At 40.4% G+C, this 24,215-nt stretch overlaps 1 protein-coding gene across 3 annotated transcripts in view; it reads left to right on the forward strand.

Moving 5' to 3' along the window:
• Positions 1-24,215, forward strand: part of ptpn13 (protein tyrosine phosphatase non-receptor type 13) — a 49,083-nt gene that overhangs the window by 11,034 nt on the left and 13,834 nt on the right. For all 3 annotated transcript variants that reach the window (XM_085279867.1, XM_085279868.1, XM_085279869.1), the window contains exons 3-24: positions 1,804-1,970; positions 3,726-3,791; positions 5,977-6,162; positions 6,425-6,512; positions 8,501-9,133; positions 14,251-14,343; positions 15,958-16,057; positions 16,581-16,773; positions 18,582-18,656; positions 18,755-18,926; positions 19,287-19,437; positions 19,554-19,692; positions 19,844-19,996; positions 20,417-20,599; positions 20,752-20,914; positions 21,142-21,565; positions 22,118-22,224; positions 22,326-22,379; positions 22,828-22,917; positions 23,248-23,355; positions 23,516-23,647; positions 23,742-24,196. In XM_085279867.1, coding sequence (XP_085135993.1) covers positions 1,804-1,970; positions 3,726-3,791; positions 5,977-6,162; positions 6,425-6,512; positions 8,501-9,133; positions 14,251-14,343; positions 15,958-16,057; positions 16,581-16,773; positions 18,582-18,656; positions 18,755-18,926; positions 19,287-19,437; positions 19,554-19,692; positions 19,844-19,996; positions 20,417-20,599; positions 20,752-20,914; positions 21,142-21,565; positions 22,118-22,224; positions 22,326-22,379; positions 22,828-22,917; positions 23,248-23,355; positions 23,516-23,647; positions 23,742-24,196 — 3,932 coding nt within the window. The remainder of the gene's footprint in view (positions 1-1,803; positions 1,971-3,725; positions 3,792-5,976; positions 6,163-6,424; positions 6,513-8,500; positions 9,134-14,250; positions 14,344-15,957; positions 16,058-16,580; positions 16,774-18,581; positions 18,657-18,754; positions 18,927-19,286; positions 19,438-19,553; positions 19,693-19,843; positions 19,997-20,416; positions 20,600-20,751; positions 20,915-21,141; positions 21,566-22,117; positions 22,225-22,325; positions 22,380-22,827; positions 22,918-23,247; positions 23,356-23,515; positions 23,648-23,741; positions 24,197-24,215) is intronic.

The following is a 24,215-nucleotide window of genomic DNA, read 5'->3' on the forward strand; positions in this document are numbered from 1 at the left end:
CAGTTTCTGACATCCTCAGACCATCCTGTGTGGCACCAACAACCATGTAACATTCAGAGTCACTCACCTTTCTTACATATTCTGATGATCTCCTATGGGTCTTGACCATATCTGCATGCGTAAATGCACCGAGTTACTGCCACGTGATTGGCTGATTACTACCCAAAATGTAACCAGTAATCTGCCATTTCCTTTTTTTATATAGGGCTAGGTGGTAACAAAATATAAATTATTATTTATTTTATTTTAGTCAAAGTACTACCTCCGACTGCAAAGTTGTGAGCTCAGCTGAGTATGCAGTGTTTGTAGTACAGCTAAAGTCATGTTGCAAAGTACCCAATGGCCAAGTTTTTCGGATAAGTAATTGCAGATTTACACAGACATATAATGCATATCAGAGAAAGTAGTTTATACTCCAGTTAATTTTCATTAATTTTCTTTTACTACTATGTAAAACACTTCACTTTGAGATTTTATTTGAGTAAGAGTGACTTGAGGACCTGGGGCCTCTTTGGGGGAAAAAGTTAAGTGGTCAGTGTTCTTATTAAGAACACAAATTCAGTTTTCTATTAAAGAAGAAATAAATGAATGAGAGCACATGCTATCAATTTCAGTTCCTAGAAACAAAATTGGATTCAGAAAAAATAAGGATGGACACTCAGATGGCCAAGAAAATTCCAGTCGCTGTATCTTCAAAAGCAGTTCTTCTTCATCTCTGGACTCATTGTAGGAATGGTTAAGGGGAAAAAAGCTTGCACATGTGTGTTCAAAATATCACCTACCATGAGTCTCATTTTGTAATGCTTGCTTGTCAAAAAAACATGCCAGCACTGATAAAAAGGCATTGTTTAGCTTAGAGGCATACGATTCTGATGAATTGGATAATTTGGTACCAGCTCTCAACTGGATAAGTTGCTTAGTTCTCATTCCTAGCTGAATGGGCTATAAATATAGCTGTTTAAAATTATTTCCTGTTCCTTAAGCTTAGTTAGCAGTTCAAAAGGCTAAAAACGTACATTTGAAGATGGTAGGTTATGTGATGTTGCATTGCATGGTGTTCTGTTGGCTTGACAAGCACTATCCTTCTAGCATGATTTCTGCATATATCTGCAATGTATTAAAATTTGTCATGAAATGCATGTGCTCAGGCTGAGTCAGTCTGGTCAGCAAAAGCTTCGCATGGGATAGACTTACTACTAAACCAGTTACTTTTGAGTAAGATCTTGGTCACATGAGTTTTTAAACAGGAAACTTGTATTTACTTAGTAAAAACCAGCTTTGCCTCAAATCAAATTCCTGTGTTCGTCTCCCTGCTCCTCTCAGAGTTAACTATCAGTCAAAGAAAAGAATTTTGCAGTGCTGCTTAAACATTCCTTTGTGTATTTTTAAAACCTTCTCCCACCATCGCACTGGCTGTGGTTTTTTAGGAAAAGAGAATTACGCTGTGTGGCCATTCCTTTCTGCAACCATGCCCCAACTGTTATTTTCTTGCCGACTAAGAAAGCAACATGTGTTTTTGTTTACTTCAATAATCTTGAATTTCCATAAACGCCAAAGCCATAGCGAGAAACATCCACTGTGGTTGGATATGTGTAGTCACTGGATCCAGGCTGTAAATGCTTAGACAAAATTTGATGCTAGTATGAAGCTTAAAAACACAGATCTTGACTTTAACGCTGTCCTTGTGTGAATATGTGGGAATGGCTAAGAATTTATGTGAAGAAACTATGATTTATTTTTATTTTTTTCTGCTGTTCAACCGTGATGGCAAACTAATCATTGAAATGTTATTTCCATTTCCAGACCCTTCAGCCATGGGCTTCATTATATCTCCCTGGTCCCTCCTGCTCATGCCATCTGGCAACATCTCATTCACAGACGAGTATGTCACCCAGCAGGACTTAAGGGCCTTCACAGCACCAGAGGTCCTGAAGGGGAACTCCTTGACTTCTGTTTCTGACATAGAAAAGGTATAAACCATGATAATACACCACGTGGCGACAGCATCTGCCAAATTGTTTAGTCTACGTGTGTCTGTGCTCTAATCTTTTGTTGTTGCCCATATTTTTAAGTGAAATCTTGTGTTTAAACTAAACATTCATTTCGAACCATCACTTGGTGTCATCTAACCAGTCAGTGACTGTTGAGTACCCCTTGTTCTAAACATAGCCATGTTTACATTCGCTCTTTCTTACCAAGTCATGTCGGTTGTATCCTAACTAATGACATAGGTGCATTTTCTCCCTTAAATGGAGATTTTTTTTTTTTTTTTTTTGTCAGACATGCTTAACTTTTCTGCCTTTTGGTGGTTTGTTGGCACAAAACCATTAGTTTAATAGCCTGACACTGGCTAGAGAAATATGTGTCAACACCTGTGTGCTCATCGGGGGGTTTCCTGCACAAAGGAATTTTTAAATTATCTTTCCCAAAGATGTTTTAGCAGAATCCAAAAGAAAATCACCATGATTGTAAGAAAAATGTTTATAACTTGCTTTGTTTATCGGTTTCACGTACTCAAGCATGATGAATAATTGTTCATTAAATGGTTAGAAATGCTGTGAAAAGGTCACATTACTGTGAAAGGTTTACATATACTTTGCGTCTTTACTGGCAGACAGATCTTCCTTACGTGCATAGCTGTGTGTCGTGCTTTCTTTTTCTGTTTCTTTAAGATCCTGCTTACGTCATTTTGCTGATGCTAGTCATTGTTTTCCTTAGTATCCAAAGTTTCAAAAGACACGCAAATGACATGCTCAATGGAAAACAAACAAATAAGGCGGAGCTATTTTTGTTCTGTCTGTATTGTCGATCACGGTTTTTTGTCTTTGTTTTTTTTAGATGTCTTGCGTTTTTAAAGTTTTGTACATTTTCTGTATTTAGTACATTTAGTCTGTTTTGCAACGTTTCGTGTTAAATGTTGGGTATAGATGATACTATTAGTCAGTGTGTATGGTTAGAGCATTTCTTCACTGAAAAAGCAGAGACAGCATGTAGATGATTCAGATTTGAAGTTGTGAGCGATCACAGCACACCCACACCCCCTCATTTTAACTCTGCCTCTCTGGTGAAGAGCAAAAACCTTGCATGACTGGATTCCCGTCTCTGGCACAGACCCACAGACCTCAACATGGTTTTTTGCTGAGTCAGTTTTCCAACCCTGGGCCTGTCTCCCCAGCTCAGTTATTTCAGTGTAGAGAATATGATCTGTTTCCTTCATAATCATACTGGGGATAAACATACGTCATGTGCAAGTTTTCCTCTTGCTTTTTTGACATATAGAGGTCATATTGTCACTTTTAATCGACAACGTCTAAGGTTACACGTTTTCTGAAAGTGTTAGTGTTTCTTTAAATTTGTACTCTGTGATGTGTTCCTAAAAGACCTTGAAGGCAACGTTGCATTCTTTGGCAGGCGCTGAATTATTCTTTCCTCTACCAAGCCCAACATTCAGGGGAAGTAATTTCTCTTCCACGCAACGAGCGGAGAGGAGTAAGGAGGGGAAAATGGAAAAATGTTTCTGGATTTAGGTTGAGAGCCCCTGTCCTTTTTTTCCCTCCCCCGCCTCCCCTAAAAGCTCTTAGCAGTTGTTGAGCCTTAGTCCATTTATCTTTCACTTGCTTTCAGGTTTTGTGCCTCATCTTTATACATATATTGTTATTATTATTTACTGTTGCATGCATTTTGTCTTGAGTGAATGAAATATAATGTGGTGTTATTTTTCACAGATGCACATGTACTCTCTGGGGATGACCTTATTCTGGGGGGCGGACTATGAGATCCCCCATAGTCAGGTAAATCTTTAACACAGATGCTTCCTTCCAAATGTGCAGAGCAAGGGTGTCAAACATATGGCCTGGGGGTCCAGAATGGCCCACCAAAGGCTCCAATCCGGCCACCTGGACAGCTTTGGATGTGGAATTCTGTGTACACTTTAACAAAGTCTTATAAACTAAAAGTATATATATATTTATATTCAGTGAAGTGAATATACATTAAAAAAAATCTTAGAGTTTAGATAGCAGCACATTTTAAAGTGTAGAAGTGATACATTGTTGCCTGTGTGAGACTGGACTAAAGATATGACATCAGGTGTTTAAATGGCACACTTGGCAAATACAGCAAGTGTTGAACGGGTTTTACTGGAAGAGACACACCTGTGTTTGTCAAGGTTTAATAGTATCTATCATGTTGAGCATTGTGGAATTACTTAAAATTCAGCTGTCAAACCTGCACAGGCATGCTGCCGAAATGGTGGAGAACAGTGGAGTAGGAGAAAGTAGCGCATGTCCCTCTATTGTTGTACCAAATACTTCCACAGATACCTGTACCAATGAGGTTTCAGGCATATCTGGCTTTTTCCAAACTATGATCTTCACATCTAGATAAGAAATGGAAGAAAAGGTAAAGGCACTCTGGAATTTACAGAGATGGTTTGAAGACATGCTCATATCTCGACCAGAGTCAGTCAGGTATAAAAGATAATCTGCACAGCGTGCTCACTATTGTGAGAAAATACCACCCACAGTTTAGAGGCATCTCACACTCAAGTTTGCCATCTGCTCGGCTTCACTGAAAGGCTGAGGCTCCATCCACTCTCATCCATCCACATCTCATCAGCCTTTCCTGTCACCCTTAAAAGTGCTGCTGCGCGCACTTAAAACACATAACGCTATGTCATTCTACTCAACTCTCCAGTAGAATAGGTAAAGAAATACTTTGTTCATCCCATGATATATGGAGGAAAAAACAAAATCAAAGCATTTTGTCTGTGGAATGGGTGGATTGCAACATTCGCTCTGTTGAAAAACTCCCCTTTATTTCTAAGATAAGGTAAATGTTGGAAATCAGTTGCTAGCTCACTGCCCACAGCCAAATGCTACAGTACCAAAAAATATGAAAAAATAAAAGATGATCGAGTGCATAAAAAATATTTTGTACTGGTGATGGGCACTAAGAAAAGCTTCCAACATGCCAACAGTCTTATCAGTACCTGTTATCGCTGCTGGTATGTTTTTCTGACAGTCATGTATTGCAAAACAAGGCAAAAATCACAATAGTACTGCTTTGGCATACCAGAGTCGTCTTATTTTTCTTTTTCTTAAACTACCCAGAAAATCGATAAAGAATCAGGGATACAAGCACAGTCAGTACTGGAGTTGATATCATTAAAATCTTATCAATTACCCAATTCTTTATCTAAAGTAGGAAAATTTTTCATCCAAGTGACCTAAAACTCAACACAGTACTTCTGTGATACCCCGGCAATACACCTGCATGATGTAAAATGATCCGACTTGTTGAAAAACATGAAGAATGAACAGAAATGCATGTAAAGAAGGCACTTTTGGATAACAGAAACTATTTTCATAATGTAATACCTGTTGGAGGTAGTATACGTGTTTTTACTTCTACAAACCACTGAATTGGGGACCATCACATCTCTCAGAAATCTGTTTTTAGGGTCTTTTTGTTTTAAGCTTCCATCATGGACTGGGTACTTTCTTATCATAAGACAAAGGTTTTAAGATATGTGCAGATGAAAGTGTACCTTGTTTGATTAAACACAGGAATCCACCACCAAAATTTCCCATTTTTAAAAACAGAGAAAATGAAGAAGCTGAAAACAGGATTAACAGAAACTAAAGAATGAAAACATTAGGTGGTGTCCTAGCCTTGCTTCAGTTCCTGTTTGTGAATGTGCATCTACTGTTGATCAAAACAACTGCTTGTAATGTATCTGCTGAGCCCTCCCAACTGCTAAAGTGTTCGGTCCAAAAGCAGCCAAACTTTTCTCCGTTTAACAGAGAGATGAATTCTGATATTATTTAATAAAGTTTAATTTGATGTCATGTAGTGACTGTGACGCTAATTAAAATCTAGACCAACCTTTTGCCAGGATGCTTGAGAACAAGACGCTCTTTTCACTGTTTGTATCTTAACTGTGTTATTTCCCCCCACACCCCCACCCCTATGCAGCCTATGGAGCTGGGAGAACACATAAACAGTTTACTCCTCAACATGTGTGATGACATTACATTGAGTCGAATATCACTGCGCACAGTCCTGGACATCTCCAGCAAACACATCCGAAACTCCAGCTGTGACCCTCCTTTCAGTTATATCAGAAGACTCGTCAGGACAGTGCTGGGCAGCCTTTCTCAGGTATAACATGTGATGAAGTATATATAATGAAATTCCAGCATTCCTGTCTAAGAGTCCATATTTGCGAAACTGTCAGGAAGCCTTTATAGGAAGAATGCTTCTTAGCTAAGTGTATGTTAAAGACCTATAACAAGCGCTTCCAAAAGCACGCTAGGTTTGAATTATACAACAGGTGATGTGGTCATGCTGATAGAACATGTTTCAGGACGTCTTCCTTCTTTCACCCTCACTCTTTGTTTTTCATTTTCTGTCTTTTTCACAGCTGGACGGTTTGCTGACTGACAGAGAATCTCTTCCGGAGCGGAGCAAAGAGATTCGGGAGAGGCTGAGGGGCAAAGGGTTGCCCTCAGGTAAGATGAGCTGCACCTAAGTGACACACAGTAACGTTGCAGTGGTGTGCTCAAAATCATTAATTTCCACACTGAGTCGTATCTATTGGCTGCAGGCGGATAAAAGGCTGCCAACGCGATAAGGTTTTTATTTATTTTTAGTGTCGAACTCAGCAAATATTAGTCCGTTGCACTTAAATGTTTTGTTTACCTACATTCTGTGTAATCTTCATATGAGGGTCACAAGTTCAGCCTCTCTCTAAAACAAATCACCAGATCTTAGATAAGCAGGCTTTGTTTAGAACGTTTGGGAACACTTTGAAATTCAATTTGTCAAGCGAGTCCAGAGATGACCCAAAACATGTGTCCACTGATAGATACAGAGAATAACATTGTGACATGGAAGATTAAATAACAATCTGGTATATGTTGGATGAATAGTGAATTGCCATTGTGTTGAAGATTATATTGACAGTAGCCAAGTCTTCATCTCTGAAACAGCCAACTATGCAGGGTGCTTGTTGTTGTCGGTATAAAGTTATTCATGGAAAGAAAAACAATCAAATTGCGAAAGGGTGTTAGGGGTTCTCACAACTTACTGAGCTCCTTCTGTGGTGCCAGAAACCACGGGACACCTTCAGAGGTCCATAAGTCGGTTAAAATGTTTGGCAAAACACGAAAGAACGGCAGCTCATGGGGTCATCGTAATATGCTGGCCTGGTGGTTTTACTCACCCCTAATCTTTAAGCTGTGAGGGCTTAACAGTTTATGCTGGTTGCCCACATGTTTATTAAAAATATATTTTAATGAAGAAAGTATCAAATGTAAATTGCTCACCTTGTTTTCTAACCATTTATCAGTGACATACTCAGTCTGCAGTCTGTGGGAAAGAAGTGAAAGTAGTCAGAGAGAGGAACACCAAGTTACAACCTCGAGACTGATTTAATTCAGGAAAATATGAACAAATCTTCCCAGTGGTTTCTGAGAGAACTCGGGCATTTTTCCAGGCCATGAAGAGGAGAGCAGAGCACAAACATGGCTTCCATCTCCATTATGTAAGCACGGCATGGCATTGATTACAGATGCATATTTTGGAGTCATCAGTGTAGCTGCTGGTCTCCTGTTTGTATCAGTGCTTTGTTTCCCTGGTTGATCCCCAGCCAGCCCTAGGGAAAGTACATGCAAAGAGTATTACTCAGTTCTTAAGCATCTTTCCTCTGAAAGGACCAGCTCTCTCTCTCTGTGTCACCCTTAACCCAGTGGCTCCAAGTTCTTATTGCTGCTTAGGGAATTTAGATATTGTCTTTGTTCCTTTTACACATGCTGTGCATGTCATCATTGTGATCGACTGGCAGCGTGTCTGGGAGTGTAACTCACCTCTTTGACAAATCAAAGACATGCAGCATAAATTTTTTTTTATTCCAGTTTTACTCAGTCAAGTTTTTTCAAGTTTCCTCCTGAGTTCCTGGAAGACTGGAATCTGGCTATCTTTAATGCATTTCCAAACATATGCTTTCTAGATTAAAACCAACCCACATGCAGGATTTTTATTTTTTTACAGGCCTCAACATCTGCCCGTTTACCCTCTTGTTTCTGTATTTCTTCCCTTTGTTTTGTTCCTGCATACTTCACTGGTTTATTTCTCACTAAAAAAATAGACTTTACTAGTATTGTTTATATGCCTGGAAAGGCAAACTTAAAATTTATGGATGGTGAAAGCAAAAGTTCTTATTCGGGGAAAGGCAGTGCTAGATTGTAAGATGCTTGTGGCAGAAATTGTTAGTTATTGGGCCACAATTTGGTTTCCTTTTAAAACAATGGAAAAATAGTTTCTCAACAAACTGAGGAACTGTAGTAATATTAGCTTTTTATTCCTTGGGCTGCTGTTGTTTGTTTTACATGCAAAAGTGTAACAGTCATATACTATTGGACACAAAGCAGCTATTTTAACACTTGTCAGCCTCTGTATCTGCTTGGTGTTTAAAATTTTGGTTCTCCCCTGCTCTTAGGGAGGAGTGCTGCCCCTCGGGTTCTGGAGCGCTACAGAGCGAAGACTCAGGAACAAACCTCTCTAAACCGAGGCCTTAGTCGTTCCATGGGCTCACTGCCAATCCAGGATCTTTTGAAGGGGGATGACGGGGCAGCTTTACAGTATTCCCTGTCTGATTATCACACCAATTCTGACTTACCCAGTGAACTCTACCCAAAGCCCCCCTCGCTCCATTCCCAGCGTTCTTATCCCTATCTGCACCCCTTTCACCCCCAGCAAAAAGGCCGGCCTGTGGAACTGGACCGTAGATCTCTGCCTTTCTCCAGTGGGGAACTGAAGCTAAGTCAGCCCAGGAAGACCTGGGCTTCCTCTGTGGACTTGGCTTGCATTGACCCAGAGGCTCTTCGCTTTGGGGCTTTGGAGGATGCAAGAAGAGGCAGTAGTGCCTTAAGTACACACTCCAGTGGCAGGCGCAAATCACCTTTGCAAGCTTTAAGAGAAAGGGATTCTCAATACCTTGAGTTTGGTGGGCTGAACAGTCGGAAGCCTCATCACCACTCAGCCTTGTCTGTAGGCTCGGGCATCACCGGTGCCTATGACAAGATCAAGGAAAAACAGAGGAAACTTCAGGCGCTAAGACAAGCAGTGGATGGTGAGTATGCTGAAGCTAGGGGTTTAATTTAATAGAGAATTTGTACAAATGAATGTTTTCAGGGTTAAGTTTGTGTTGTTGTGTGTTTGTTAAATTCTTTGACAAATTTTCAAAACAAAATACGAACCAGAATCATGTAATTCAAAGTGGTATCACGTTGTGGTTGTGACGCCTACTGTGGACAACGTGTTGTGAATGATTTTCACTTTTAGGAAAAAAAAACCATCATGGCAGTTTTGGCCTTTTCTTGGAAGCTGGCGCTGATTTAATATAAACAGAATGACTAACAAGCTGTTGTTTTCATTCCATGGGATGTTTTTTCAATGTAAGCCTTTCCTTATTTCAACACATCACAAACAACAAGCACCTGGTTGCTTTTGGTCATGTGTGCTTAGGAGTCCTTTGTCGGAGCATACAACATGTGGCCTATAGTGTGTAAAAATGTAAGATTGCTGTTATGTGTGTGGTTGGCCACAACAAATTTCTTGGGTTTAGTCTGCAACTGTGGCAAGGAAGGAAGTCTTAAGTAAAACAGACCAGTTCAGGGTCACTTGATGTAAGTTAAGTGTCAGACTCTGTAGTGCATGGATTTATCAGGCACAGCATGGAGTCATCAGCTGACCTGATCTGAAAGACAAAAATAAAGTGAAAGCAACGGGATCAAGTGAGCAACCAAGACAGTTGGACTAGTTACAAGTTGCGTATCCATCTGTAGTAACTACCACCTAAGTGTTGTGAAGTATGGGGAACCGGGTGCTGGCTTGGTGGTGGCTGGGCAGCAAGGTTTAGACAGAATGACTCATTGCTACAGTGACCAGTAATTATAGGTTGGCTTAATTCTAGCCTGCTGCTGACTGTCAGAGATGTTATATACAAAATCCCTTTAAAAAAAAAAAAAAAATTATCATGGCTATAAACATGCATATAAAGGATAGATGCGAACTAGTTACATACTTTCAGTGTGTACAGACTGAAAGGAAAATAGTCTTAAAATAATAGCACAATGCTTAAATCAAGGACATCAAGCAGAACTGTTTAACACGTCAGTCATCTGTTATAAGAGCTTTAAGTTTCCTGTTGGAGATTATGAAATTCTTAGTAAAGTAAGTTTATGCAGTGAGTCACATGTCTCTTGGCCAGCTGAGAGCCGTTTAAGGCGCATGAGGCTTGAACGATTTCATACAATAAACCACTGTCTTCTACCTCTTGCTCTCTTGCTGTTCTTGCAACATCCCCACTCTGTGCTCCGTCCAGCCTTCAGCCTCCCTGCTTTTCTCGCAGCTATTTTTGATGCTGACTGAACCACCAACCAAGCATTCTTTTCCTCGACTGTGGCTTTTCATCCCCCAGCAAGTACCTTCTTGCCTTCTTTTCTTTCACTCCCCTTTGCTTTGTATCGATTGTAATTTAGAGGATTTAAGGGTTTGTTTGGTTTTTTTTTTTATTTCTTCATCTCATGAAAGTGCAAGACTTTGTCACTTCACACCTTATGGGTAGCATGAGCAACACCTTCATATAACTGCTAAGATGACACAAAAACAAGGTCCAGATTTAAAGAGTCACTAAAAAAAGTCCAGCAGATATTTCCAATTTAAGATCCACAAACTGAAAGAAACTTAAACTAAAGCTTTGGGATGACTGCCACACGCTGCAGGCTTTAACACTGTGGTAAATATTTTTTTAAAAATGAGATTTTTAGCAAGGAATTGTGGGGAAAAATAGCATTACTGTTGTGTTTGTGATTGCTTGTGAATGTGCAACGAAGACTGAGTGGGTTGAACTATTCATTAATATTAAATGATGGATATTACAAAGCATCCTGGAGAGAAGCTTTGTTTACTGCCGTCAGAAGTGACTGAGGGTGTCTGCAAAGGGTGAGCCAACTGTTCTTTGGCTACACCATGAATGGGCCTAATTGAGTACAAACCATTTGGAGGGGGCCTTGTTGGATGTGTTTCTTGGCAGAGACCTCTTTTCCTTTTCTTTTTTTTTCTCTCTCTCACTTATTTCTGTTCTTTTCTGCAGGAAAGTGATGGCACAGCAGTGGTCAGTGGTCTCAGGTTTTACAGGGTTAAACAGCCCTTGACTGCCCTTCTGTGTGTGCGTGCATTTACAAGTCTTGTCTAAATGTATTGCAACGCTCACGTTTGTGTGCTTGTGTGCATGCCTTTGTGTGCATGGGCATGTCTGTACCTGGGCTCTTCTGTCTCAAACAACCCCCACACACCATTTTTGGTGTCAGTCTTAAATAAGTCAAAGCTTTCCTTGTCGAACTGGAGGCTGTAATAGGAGTCATGCGTAGCAGATGAGGGAATTCCTAACATTATTGGACTTTTCCGGCACTTGGCAGCAGATTATGTGGGTTTCTGCCGGGGTGGGTCCATGTTGGACAGCGGTACAGAACGCTGCTGCTCCAGAGGAAGGGGAGGTGTGTCTGTAAATCACAGCCTTTTGAAATTGTCTTAATTATTCTATTTGAGTCAGCAGGAGATGAGATTGCTGAGTGTTTGTTTTTTTTTGTGGAAAGCTGTTGACTGTTTGTTATTTCTAAACCATTTGAGCTACCTAACTTATTTCCTCTTCACATTATGAATAATGTCCAATGTCCAATTATTTAGTGCTCCGAGGGACTAAATAACCTCAGAGCACAGTCAGAGTAGGGTCTTTTTCTCAGTGTAAAATACTTAAAGACTGAAGGACTGTAGACACTTGTAGTACATGCAGAGGTGTCACCTACATAAAGTCAGATCATGGAGATAAACATGTATGTGAGGACAAATGAAAGATGAAGTGCAGCCTGGAGAAAGCTTGGTGGTGAATGCATGCTTTGATAATTCTTTCCTAGAATTGATGCTCTTTGCCTTAAAGTATGTAGAGACTGTTATGTAGAGGCTGCTTTTCCAGCAAGTTTGTGTGGAGTGCTCTCTCTCCTGCAAAGTATTTCCAGAAAACAAAACATACGAACAACAGAAGTACTCATCTTTTTTTCTGTCATTACAATCTTTAAGAAAAAGAAGGATTTTATTGCATTATTTATTTACCTTTACGGTTTCCTTTATATTTTCCTGTGAATGAAGCTGGTATAATTGGTGGCACTGAGAATGAGCTTTGCACTACATCTTTTTTGAACTCTGCATTTTTCTAACCCTTCTGTTCCCTTGCTTACTTATAAACATTTACATTATGAGGGAAATCTCACTCTCCACTCAGCTGTTATCATCTCTGTTACTTTTTGAAATTACCTAAAAGCACCGACTGACACACTGGTCCTAGGGATTATTTGTTTTTTGGGTTTTTTTGGGGTGATTTGTTTTTTCTTGTCTTTGTTACAACTAACTCATTTAGTGCTGTTTCCATGACCAAAAAGAGTGTGTGGCACATGAATCATCTTAAATCTGTATCCAGATTCAGGTTGCCACATTCATAAAAATATATTTATATTTTGCGTGGGTCAGCACAGTGTGGTAATCTCACAGCTGGGCTCAAACTTTTCTGCATGGGTTTTTCCAGGTGCTTCGGTTGCTTCCATAGTCCAAAGACAATCGGGTTAGATGAGGAGGAAACTTGTAAGTGTGGTTGTCGGGATTGACCAACGACCTGTCAAAATGGGTGCCCCGCCCTGGATGAAATTTATCTGGGATAGGCTCCAAGCTTTTTTTCTGTTATTTTTAGCACCTCCAGGACCTCACCAGACTTAGGGAGTCAGGGTAGGGGTTGTTTTGTTGTTGTTTTTTTGTTGTTTTTTTTAACAGTGGGGTTACAATTCTTTTTTTATTTTTTTTTCCTTCCTTGACAAGGTTGATAAAACTGAAATAACCTCCAGTATCATTCTGACTTATAGCAAAACATCGTAGTTGAAATAGTAGAAGTAGATTCCTTTAAAATCAAATGCTTTATTGCTTTTTATCATGTTTCCTCCTTTCTGTGAAGCTCAGTAAAGTGTTGTTAAGTAATCCATATTGATAAATATGTTTTTTTTTTTATTAGCTGTTGTAAGCTCCTCTTCTTTGAAAAAGCTTTTTCATGATGATAATTTTTCTCTGCATTGTATTCTTCACCTCAGTGTTTCTAAAACTCACCTAAGTATAAAGGCAGGTGACTGCACGTATGTATGTCTCAGTGAGGGCTTTGAAGCAGAAATGTAAGTCATTGTGACTGCATGGGTAACTTACTGTAAATTACACAAGACTGCTCCTCTGTGCACCTTTTTGTGTTAAAGGAAATGAGTCACCGTCCACTGGAAGATGGAAAACTATTTTGGGTGATAGTCCAACCAGTCCTCCTTCCTCTAAGTAACATTATAGTGGCTGTCGGGCCACAATGCTTTTTTGCTTAACATGTTTACGAAAGACAGAGATCAGTACAAGTTTAACTCTGTTGTTTTGTGAAACTGTAAAATAAAATGCCTTAGCAGTGACTTGGGAATCCCATTCATTCAAGCTATGTAGTTGGTACTGAGGAGCAGGATTTTCAAGTTCTGTGTACAATGCAAAGAGCACATGATACATTAGGGTAGGTTTCAGATTGAATCATATTGTTTGTTTGTTTTTTCTCAGTTACCACAGATTTTTAGGTTATTATTAAGTTAATTGGGCTTTGCTTTGAGAAACATTTAAGTGTGGGGAACTGGTCTGTACTTGCTGTGGTTCACCCAGTCTAGCAAGACAAAAGTTTACGCCTTAAATTAAAAAAAAAAAAAAAAAAGCATTCTAACCTGACTGGAGGCATGCCTGCATACACTTGCTAAATCTGCTTTTCCTTGTAGGTACATATGCCTTTCATTAGGAGTGTTTACCCACAGCATGACTAAATCCTGCTTTGTGTGTATTATTTTACAGGCTTAGTGTCACCGTTTGGTTTCAGTAGATTGTGGAGTAAATGAAAACATGCGCCCATCAATTCATATGTTGTCCTAGCCCCATAAAGTCTCATACAACTTATTGTAAACCTCTGTTTTATGTAACATTGACAAATACACGGCTTCACCTTAACACCTTAATTTGTATTAAGTGCATGAAGTTATCCCTTTTGTTGTTATTGATGTTATTATTGTTATTACTATACTACTGTGTGGTTTGTATAATACATAATTTTCAAATGAATTTCTCTGTTGCCAGATCCAGTCCACACCCACCACAGGTACCACAGTGATTACAGTTCATCCAGTGAAAGCCCCTCACTCGCCTCCTCTGATCCAGATTACAGGCAAGGTAAAAGACGCCACTGACAAATCCTTTACTGCTATTACACTTTTAATGGCGATCCCACCCACACATAGCATACTATGAAATGTAACTAACAGGTGATAGGTGCCGCACACATGTAACTCATCTTGGCTATGTGCATGCAAGAGAATAAATCAGTCACTTAATAATAACATGAGAGAGCCATACTGAGCTGTGGCTGTTCTGCTAATACTCAGTTTCCGCAGTGGCTTACGGTGACTTCATAGTGCACTTTTTAGGCTTAAAGCGAAGTGCCGCTGCTTTTGCTTGATTTAGAAGCACAGCAGCAGACCTGGCAGTTTCCCATGTTGAGGTAACTTCCAATCAACTGCTGTTATTTGATTGTCTGATGCCGCTAAACAAATTGCATGTTGCCTTTCACTATGTAAGATTGCATAAGGTAAGAATTCCTTTCCACTGTCAGTGAAAAATGAAATTGTGCAATGCACCTTATTGTTATTGTAGTAGTAGTGTGCATAATGTAAGGGCGATCGTGGCTCAAGAGCTGGGAGTTCGCCTTGTAATCGAAGGTTGCCGGTTCGAGCCCCGGCTTGGACAGTCTCGGTCGTTGTGTCCTTGGGCAAGACACTTCACCCGTTGCCTACTGGTGGTGGTCAGAGGGCCCGGTGGCGCCAGTGTCCAGCAGCCTCGCCTCTGTCAGTGCGCCCCAGGGTGGCTGTGGCTACAATGTAGCTGCCATCACCAGTGTGTGAATGTGTGTGTGAATGGGTGGATGACTGGATATGTAAAGCGCTTTGGGGTCCTTGGGGACTAGTAAAGCGCTATATAAATACAGACCATTTACCATTTCCACACTAGGACTACTCAAGATTAATTCACTTAAAATTGTCAACACAACAGAAGGCTGAGCTAGTCAATGAGGAGTTCAGTTAAGATCAGCCTAAAAGTTAAGACATTAACTGGCTAACTTTTTCCATCCATATCACTAAAAACAAATCCCTGCTGCAAAATTTAGTTAAAGGCCAAAAAGACTTGAAGCCCATTCTAATGTAACCCTGCACCAAAGTTTAACACTGAAAAAGAAACTTGTGGATCTATATTATTCACTAGAATGTAGTGGAATTCTAAAGCATCTCTAACATAGTTTGTGTTACTAAATCCAAACCTGTTTTTAAACATGCATTCAGTAATAACTTATAAGACAGAAAAGCTGTATGTCATTACTTTATTACACCTACCGTTGCTGTAATGCAGCACACTTTATTGCAAGGCAACAGAGATGCCATTTGTTGTGCTGATTTTACTCTTCTATAATTGCACCTTTGACAGGTATATTTGCAGCACCATGTGTGCGTGTCTGTTTTACTATAAAAATGTAAAAACAGCATTTAGCCCTTTGGCTTTTTTGTGCACCTCTATGCTTGGATGCTTTTGCATCTTTTGGGGGGGGTTTCTCTTTATGTTTAAAAAAAAAAAAAAAAAAAAAAATGCCACTAGCCTACTGGTGACTGCAGAGGAAAATTAGCCTGTATAGCTAATTTTGGCATACTTACATGATGGACCTAAGTATTCATGTTAATTGATGTGTATTTTCCTTTGTTTTTGTTTATTGTACTGACATTCTGCTGTCTTTTCTAGCTAAGAAACCTGGTGAAATTGGCAGGTATGGCTCCCAGCTGGCACTTCTAACCGAACATGACGCGTTGGCGCTGGCAAGCCACAATGCAAACAGACACAGGTAATGCCCAGTCTCTCCCACCCCCCTCACGTGCCCCTCACCCATCCCACCCCCACATCACAAATATCCTGGTGAATGTGGAAGCTATCCTGTTTGGTACTCTAAGCCACAAACATACAGCTGGTGTGGCTTGGCAGGGTCAGCTCCATGCTTCACTAGTGAGGTCATCTAATGTGACATCCACATTCAACATTCTCTGTCTCTCTCTAATCTCTGGCATTATAGATCAGAACTGCCTGCTGTTGTTCAGCCTGCTCAACAATTTGTCCCACAGCAGAGCCCCTTTTTCTTCCCTTTTTCCCCAGAATGCTAAAGCGAAAACATCAGCTGTACACAAAAAGCCATTTTGCTGCTAGCTTTAAACTTGTCCATTACATAAAAAATGAAACAAAGTGTCCAAATAGAAGACGTATCTTCACATAAACCCCACCACACACTCGCACAGAGAGAATAGCTTCCTTTCTGCTTATAGACAGCATCAGACTCTTCTGACACCCATCCTCTTCTCTTCTTTTCCCTGCAGGCACAATGAGGGGGGAGCTGAAGACACTCTGGTTGGAGCAGAGTTGCTGCTGCAGAGGCAGGAGGAGGAAGTACAGCGGCTTCAGGCCCACATGGCCCACAGGCTGTCCAGGGCCAACCTCTACCCCACAGATGACCCCTTGGCCCTTCAAGAGTCTCTCTATACCTCTTCTGTACCTCCACGCAAACTCAAGGTTTGCACATGTAGCAGTATTACTGATGTTCTGTTAATTATGATCTTTCTTGCAGTTTTGGCCTTTTTTTTTTCTTTACAAAGACATTCTTATTTAAATAGAAAGGCTCTTTAATCACTATGGAGCACACTAACTCTAGAACGGCATCCAAGTTCTGAGCATTTGTGGCCTTGAAGCGTGTTTGCATTGCAATATTTGATGATGGATGTATAATTTAGACTCACATGAGCTCATTGGCAGCAAACTTGTTGATGCTCTAAAGATGAACTGCTGACTGGAGTACATAATTCATTTCAGCCTCCTTATAGTAATTAAAAGTATGTAGGATTGTGGGACGTGTGGATTTTTTTCCCTCCCTTTTTTTCCCCCTTGTGGGATGGTCTAATTTGGCAGTATTTACCAAATACCAAATAGTAGTTACCATGCTTATCAACACAGTTGGTAAGCATGGTAACAATTGTGTTGCTGTTCCCAGTATACCCTAAATACTATAGAATATTATATTGCCAATAAATTAAGCACCCTTGCTAGGACTAGACTTTTTAGTGTGTTTGTGGTTGATTATAATTGGTGGAATTTAGGAAATAAAGGTTTCCAGTTGGAAAAACCTACAGCATGTGAGTTAAGGAAGAGGAGTCCTGCTCTTCTGACTCATGTGAGATTCAATTATAGCAAAAACACAAAACAAAAAAATCAACAAGGAAATGTGTACAACACTATAAAGCATATATTCATATCTCTCTCTGACCTGCAAATGAGTGCATAATGCTCTGCTGAGAGCTTTTAAACTACGTCACTTTGGTCACTTTGAGTTATACCTTTTTTAGAACCTGGTTGTACCCGTTCTGCTTTCAGAGTATCTTAATTCTTTGTGTCACAGATTCAACAAGGTGCTGGAAACATTATTCAGAGATTTTGGTGGATATTAACACGATGGCATCAGAGAGTTGCTTCAGATTGCTCAACTGCACATCCATGATGCCTATCTGCCATTCCACCACATCCCAAAGGGGCTCCATTAGATTGTGATCTGGTCACTGTGCAGACCATTTGAGTACAGTGAGCTCATTGTCATGTTCAGGAAACCAGTTTGAGATGATCTGAGCTTTGTGGCATGCTATCCTGCTGGAAGTAACCGTCACAAGATGGGCATACTGTGGTCATAAAGGGATAAACGTAATTAGCAGCAATACTGAAGGTGGTTATGTTGTTTGGTACTAAGAGGCCCAAGGTTTTCCAGAAAAAATATCTCCCACATTATTACAACATTACCAGTTGCCTTGATACAAGGTGGGATGGATGCATCCTTTCATGTTGTTAAGGCCAAATTCTGACCCTTCCATCTGAGTCTCTCAGAAGAAATCAAGAATCACTGAACCAGGGAATGTTTTCCAATCTTCTGTTGTTCAATTTTTATAGTGAGCCTGTGTGAATTTTGGCCTTCGTTTCCTGTTCTGAAATATTCAGTCCAGCACATCTGGCACCAACAACCGTGCCACATTCAGAGTGACATTAATCCTCCTTTCTTTCCCCATTCTGATTTTCAGCTTGAACTTAAGCAGGTCGTTTACACCATGTCTCCATGCCTAAATGCACTGGGTTGTTGCCAAATTACTGGCTGATTAGATATTTGCATTAACAAGCAACTGAGTAGGTATACCTAATAAAGTGGCAGCTTAGTGTGAAGTATTTGTGTTATGCATATTTTATATCATGGGTGAGAGGGCAGTTGTAATTTTCAAAAGACCCTTTAGTGTGCTGGTAAAATAAAACTTAAGTCTAACAGTGACTTTTTTATTATGTGGTAGAACTTTCACGGACCCGAGTTTGTGAAGATGGCCAGCGAGCCCTGCGTGCCCTTATCTGTTCCCTCGTCAATAATGGTGAGAATGTAAAGTTATGCCATCTTGAAGCCAAAGAATTCATATTTTTATATCTGTTTGTAAACCATTACTCCATGCTTTGTATTCTTTAACTCAAGAAACGTGGGAAGGTGGAAGAAGTGCAGAGGAAGGTGGGTGTGGTACTGCTCAATGGCCAAAAGCTGGAGCTGAGCTGTGACATCAAGGCAGTGTGTAAAGACGTTTTTGACATGGTGGTTGCTCACACTGGACTTGTGGAGCATCATCTCTTCGGCCTCGCATACCTCAAAGGTATTGTGTGTTTGTGGTTTGAGGTGTGTGTGTGAGAGAATGGATGTGATCTTGTGTTATTTTGATAAGTGTTTCACAGTTGTTCTTTGTTTGTTTAGTCTTTAGTAGTTGCCCCCAGAGGTCTTAATTCTCACATAAGAAAAAAGCATTTTAAAAGTTCTTTAAAATTAACTCAAATTGTATTCGAAATAAATGTTTTCATTTTTGAAGTGGAAAGTTTAAAAGTGTATAAATGCACATAAACAAATATCGGTTTGGTTGGTTTTAGTTGTTCATTTTGATCAATTTCCTGTAAAGATGCAAAGCTTAAGCCAGCCTAACTTGACTTTCTAACCCTTTCATCCTGAAAATCACACACAGAAAATGAGTTTTTCTTCGTTGATCTTGATGCCAAATTATCCAAAGTGGCCCCAGAGGGATGGAAGGAGGAGTCCAAGAAAAGGAGATCTGACATGCTTTTTAACCTTTTTTTCCGCATCAAATTCTTCCTTGAAGATATCAACTTAATACAGTAAGTGCACACAATTAGCTGGAAAAGCCAAATGTGTGCTGTCGTTACATAAAAAAAATAACAGTGTGTTCATGTTGGCATATTAACCGCTTAAAGTGATTTTCTGTGGATTCTAGGCACGCATTGACCAAACATCAGTACTACCTACAGCTGAGGAAGGACATCTTGGAGGAAAGAGTGCGCTGCGGCACAGAAGATGCCATGCTGCTGGCTTCTCTGGCATTGCAGGCTGAATTTGGTGACTATCAACCTGAGGTACCCACTCAGCTGTTTATCTGTTTGTTATCAGTCAACTAAAAGTTTCTTTTCTCGTATGACTTTAAAAAAAATGTATTTCATTTGACTCTTGTATATATAAAACAATAAAAGTATCTTAAAAATAATCTCATTAATCCCGATCCTGCAGCTCCATGGGAAGACTTATTTCCGAATGGAGCACTATCTCTCGATGTCTGTCTTGGACAAAGTGGGCCAGACCACCATCAGGGAGGATCTGCCAAAGCTTCACAGCAACTACTACGGAGCAACAGAATCTGAGGCGGAGTTTGAGTTCCTTAAGGTTGGCAATAATAAAGTAGACTGCGTTTAAATTCAGTTTTCATGTCGATATCAAAAATATATTCAGTTATGGCTGAAGTTATTTTTTTCAGTAATAAATTGCAACTCAAGGTTTTTATTTTGTGATGTAAATGATTATTTTATACCAAACAGTTTACTTCGGCAGAAGGACTGACATGCAGTGTATGTTTGACAAAAAATAAGTACCGTAACAAGAGCAAAATGTCTGTTTAAATTTCATTTTGTTGTATTTTTTGTCTCATTGGAGACTACAAAAACGGATGTTTGCTTCCTCATCAACCTTAATTTGAAAAAAAACCCCAAAAAACTAACCCCTGGTTCTCATTTGGAAAGTTCCTGTTTTCTATGTTAATTTGATTATTATTTGAGTATCTTAGTACCATCTCTCTTGTCTTTAAAGATGAGCCAGAAGCTGACAGAATATGGAGTCCACTTCCATCGAGTGCTTCCTGAGAAGAGATCTCAGACAGGGATCATGCTGGGTGTTTACTCCAAGGGGGTGCTCATTTTTGAAGTCCTTAATGGAAATCGTACCCCAGTGCTAAGGTTCCCCTGGAGGGAGACAAAGAAGATTTCCTTTGCGGTATGCGCTTGACTCTTATTATTCGAAATAAACCTGTATTACAGTATACCAGTATTTGTTTTCCACTATAGTGTAATCCAATTGATGGCCATTTTCACTTTGTTTATTATTATTAGCATTTTTTTGTTTCTTTTTTGTCTGTAATCCTCCAGAAAAAGAAGATTTGCCTTCAGAACACATCAGATGGCATTAAGCACCTGTTTCAGACAGACAGCAACAAGACATGTCAGTATTTGCTACAGCTGTGTTCAGATCAGCATAAGTTCCACCTGCAGATGAAGGCTCGCCAAAACAACCAGGAGCAGCAAGACCTAGGTAAGCAAGATATTATTTAGAATGATGTAAATATATAGCCAGCTAAGCGCTGCTTGTTTTTTAATAGAGATGAGGGTTAACTTGATGCATCTGTCACAGGCAACACTAATTGGAATAAATCAACGAATCAGCTCTTTGGAATTACCTGCCTCATGTTAATAAGCACTAATGATTATTATTACTATAGAATGACAGACTTTTATGTCTTTCATGTTCCCGCTCACCAGAAAACAGTTTGCAGTACTCCCTCGACTCTCGGAGTGGAGATGCCGTTGGTATGAGAGCGAGTTCGGGCAGCCTGGCCCCAAGTTTATCGACACGCTCCAACCCAGACCAACTGAAGAGAATCTCATACTCAGAGGCAGCCCTCAATAAGGCACTGTCTGGCTCAGTATTAGTCCAAGATGAGCTTCACTTTCCAGGGTTCAATCCAGCGGCCTCCACGGTCCTTTCCAATCCCCGAGCAATGAGTCGTTCCCACCACAACCTCGGGCAAATGCCAGAGTCTCCGGAGGACAGGCTGGCAGAGTTGTATCGTGGTCAGTCGCACAGCGGACTTAGTCAGCCACAAGCCAACCAACTGGCCTCTCACTTCCAGCAACATCAGCGAGCCAGCTCAGACACAGACTCCATCCTACACCAACAGGACAAGTGAGTTGAGAAAAGCAAAACATGTCAAAAGCAAGACCCGGATTATTTCCCATAAGATTGATGAAACGTAATGAAAGGAAATTATGAGCAAATGCTGAATTTAACTTTATAATAAGAAATAAGAATAAATAAGAAAAATAAATAAGAAAACTATGTGTTTCTTATCTTTTTATTCAATGCCTTTTTCCTCCAGTATGGGGTCCTGTACATGTGTTTAGGTTTCACTGTCAGTCTCTTCAGGGCAGACTAAAGTTACTGAGGATCTGTTGCTGAGACTACTCTGCACTACAGAGACATATAAAACTCCAGCCTGTAATTGACCCCCGGGGGTCTGTGTGTGGGTGTACATACGCCTTAGTGTGTGTTTGTGTCATTGTGCCTTTTTTAGTAAGCAACAAGTCTGTTTTGTGTCAGCTGCTCCCCCTTGTGTCAGCTTCACAGATGACCTGTGATTTTTAGCTTAGAAATTTCAGGGGCCTAATGTTATTAAGAGAGTGTCTTCAGCGTTGTAGAAGACACCTAATTTTTCTCATCTGTGTTTTGCTTTCTCAGATCATTTGGCATACCACCCCTCAGCAGCGCAGCCTGGAGCACCAGCATGTCCAAAAAAGAATCTGACTCCTCTTCCATAGAGGATACCGGCCAAGCATATGTAGTAGGTAAGAATGCTGACCTGTGAAGAGCGGAGCATCAGAGGTGTAGAGGTCATGCCTGAAATACTGAAAGAATGCTCTTATTAATGCGTTGCATTCTTTCACAGGTGTTAGCATGCACAATTCCTCTGGACCACCTTCAACCCCAGCATCTGTGAATGGTACGTAAGGAAATGTGATTCTTGTTCCCACAGATACCAATTATTACTCATTTTTAGCATTCTGTCTCTACAACTCTAGTCTGTTCACCAATATCTCTCTGAGATTTAGCAAACCATGAATATATACAAAAAAATAGTCCAGTCTCTTTTCTCTCAGTGCTCGATGCCTGTGGACCTTGGCTTTGGCCCCGCTCCCACCATTTAATAGCTTAATTCTTGGCACTGAACTCAACTTTCATCCCAGCTTAGCCAAGCTTTTCAGGCTTGTTATTCAATTCTACTAAAGAGGGAGCCCTTCAGCTACACTGTATGTCCTCTTGAACTGATTAGTAGTTACAGTGTAGTGCTTTCAGAGTGGGCTGCGTTTTCTTCCCTGCTTACCAAACTCAAAAAGGACGTAACTGTGTTACAGAAGATGTCATGTATTTAATGTTTTTTCTTTGGACAGATTCCCTAAAGAAAAAGGTTAATGCGTTACCATCTCCAGAGAGAGAGATCACAACTGTAAACTTGAAGAAAGATGTGAAATACGGACTAGGTAAGAGTGAATGAATATATTCATAAAATTAGTTTTATTTTACACAGTCTCTGCTGTTTTGACAACTGCTTTAAACTGCTTGAAATGCTGGGGGGACCCTGGACATGCTGTATACTTGACAGATTTCTGAGTTAAAAGAAGTGAATAACTCCCCCTTAGGCAACCTGTTGCTTTTCTATTTTAAGGACTTGGATAACCAGTAATTTTGCTGTATGCAAATCTTTCAGCTGAATAAACAAAAATGGTGTTTGCCAGAGGCTGCCTCTACATTTGCATGCAACAGTTTATAGTTTTGGGTTCATACATTTGCGGTGTGTGTTTGTCCTGTAGGGTTTCAAGTTGTAGCAGGAGAGAACTCTGGCCGCGCAGACCTTGGCACCATCATTAGCTCCGTCACTCCCGGTGGTCCCGCTGATATCAATGGCTGCCTCAAACCCGGTATGCTACTTTTTTGTTGCCACTTTCTACCTTCCGTATTCAGATGATGGTGTTCTTGTTGTCTGCTTGTGCTGATGGTTAGCTCTTAAGGTTGTTTCATTCTTGCTGTGAATATGAGTAGTTGTTGTCTGTGTGAGCAACGGTGGTCTTGTTGATTCAGGTGACCGGCTGATCTCTGTAAATGAGAAAAGCCTAGAAGGACTTTCTCACACGACCGTGGTTGATATACTTCAGAATTCTCCTGATGACGTTACTCTCGTCGTATCACAGCCCAAAGAGAGGCTCTACAAAGGTAAAATCAGGGTTACAGGTATAATTTTTGTTTTCATGTGCACCTTGTCAGGATTGATCCTGACTTTTATCCAAAACCTTTTTTGTTCCAACAGAATCTCCTGGAGGATATTCACCCTACCAGCGCGGGTCTTCATTTAAGTCCCTTAACTCTGCTCAGAAACAAGAACTGGACTTTGATACCTCCTCAGAAGAGCATGCAGGAACAAGAAGCCCCAGCCCTCTACAGCAAAGTGCTGGCATACAGTCATCTAACTCATCACCAGCTCAACAGGACACTGCCCTCAGTTCTCAAGACTCTAAGACGAGCATTGTGGCTAAAACCAACCAAGCCCCTGGTGGAGTTCAGCAATACCTAGAAAGGAGTGCTGCACCCACTGCCCAACATCCAAATGTAGGTCCTGATCCTACACCACCAGCTCTACCTCCCAAAACTAGAAAATCTAAAGTGCTGGAAGCTCCCAAAGTCTCTGAGCATTCTGACCGTGGAGATTCAGACATGGACGAGGAAACTTATTCAAGTAGTCAAGAGAAACAAAAGGTCAAAAAGGTTTGTTTATTTTTAAATG

The sequence above is a fragment of the Mchenga conophoros genome, linkage group LG7 (genome assembly GCF_057382185.1).
Source record: "Mchenga conophoros isolate Kocher_MC1m ecotype Shallow Benthic linkage group LG7, M_conophoros_male_GT1.1, whole genome shotgun sequence".
Classification (NCBI taxonomy): domain Eukaryota; kingdom Metazoa; phylum Chordata; class Actinopteri; order Cichliformes; family Cichlidae; genus Mchenga; species Mchenga conophoros.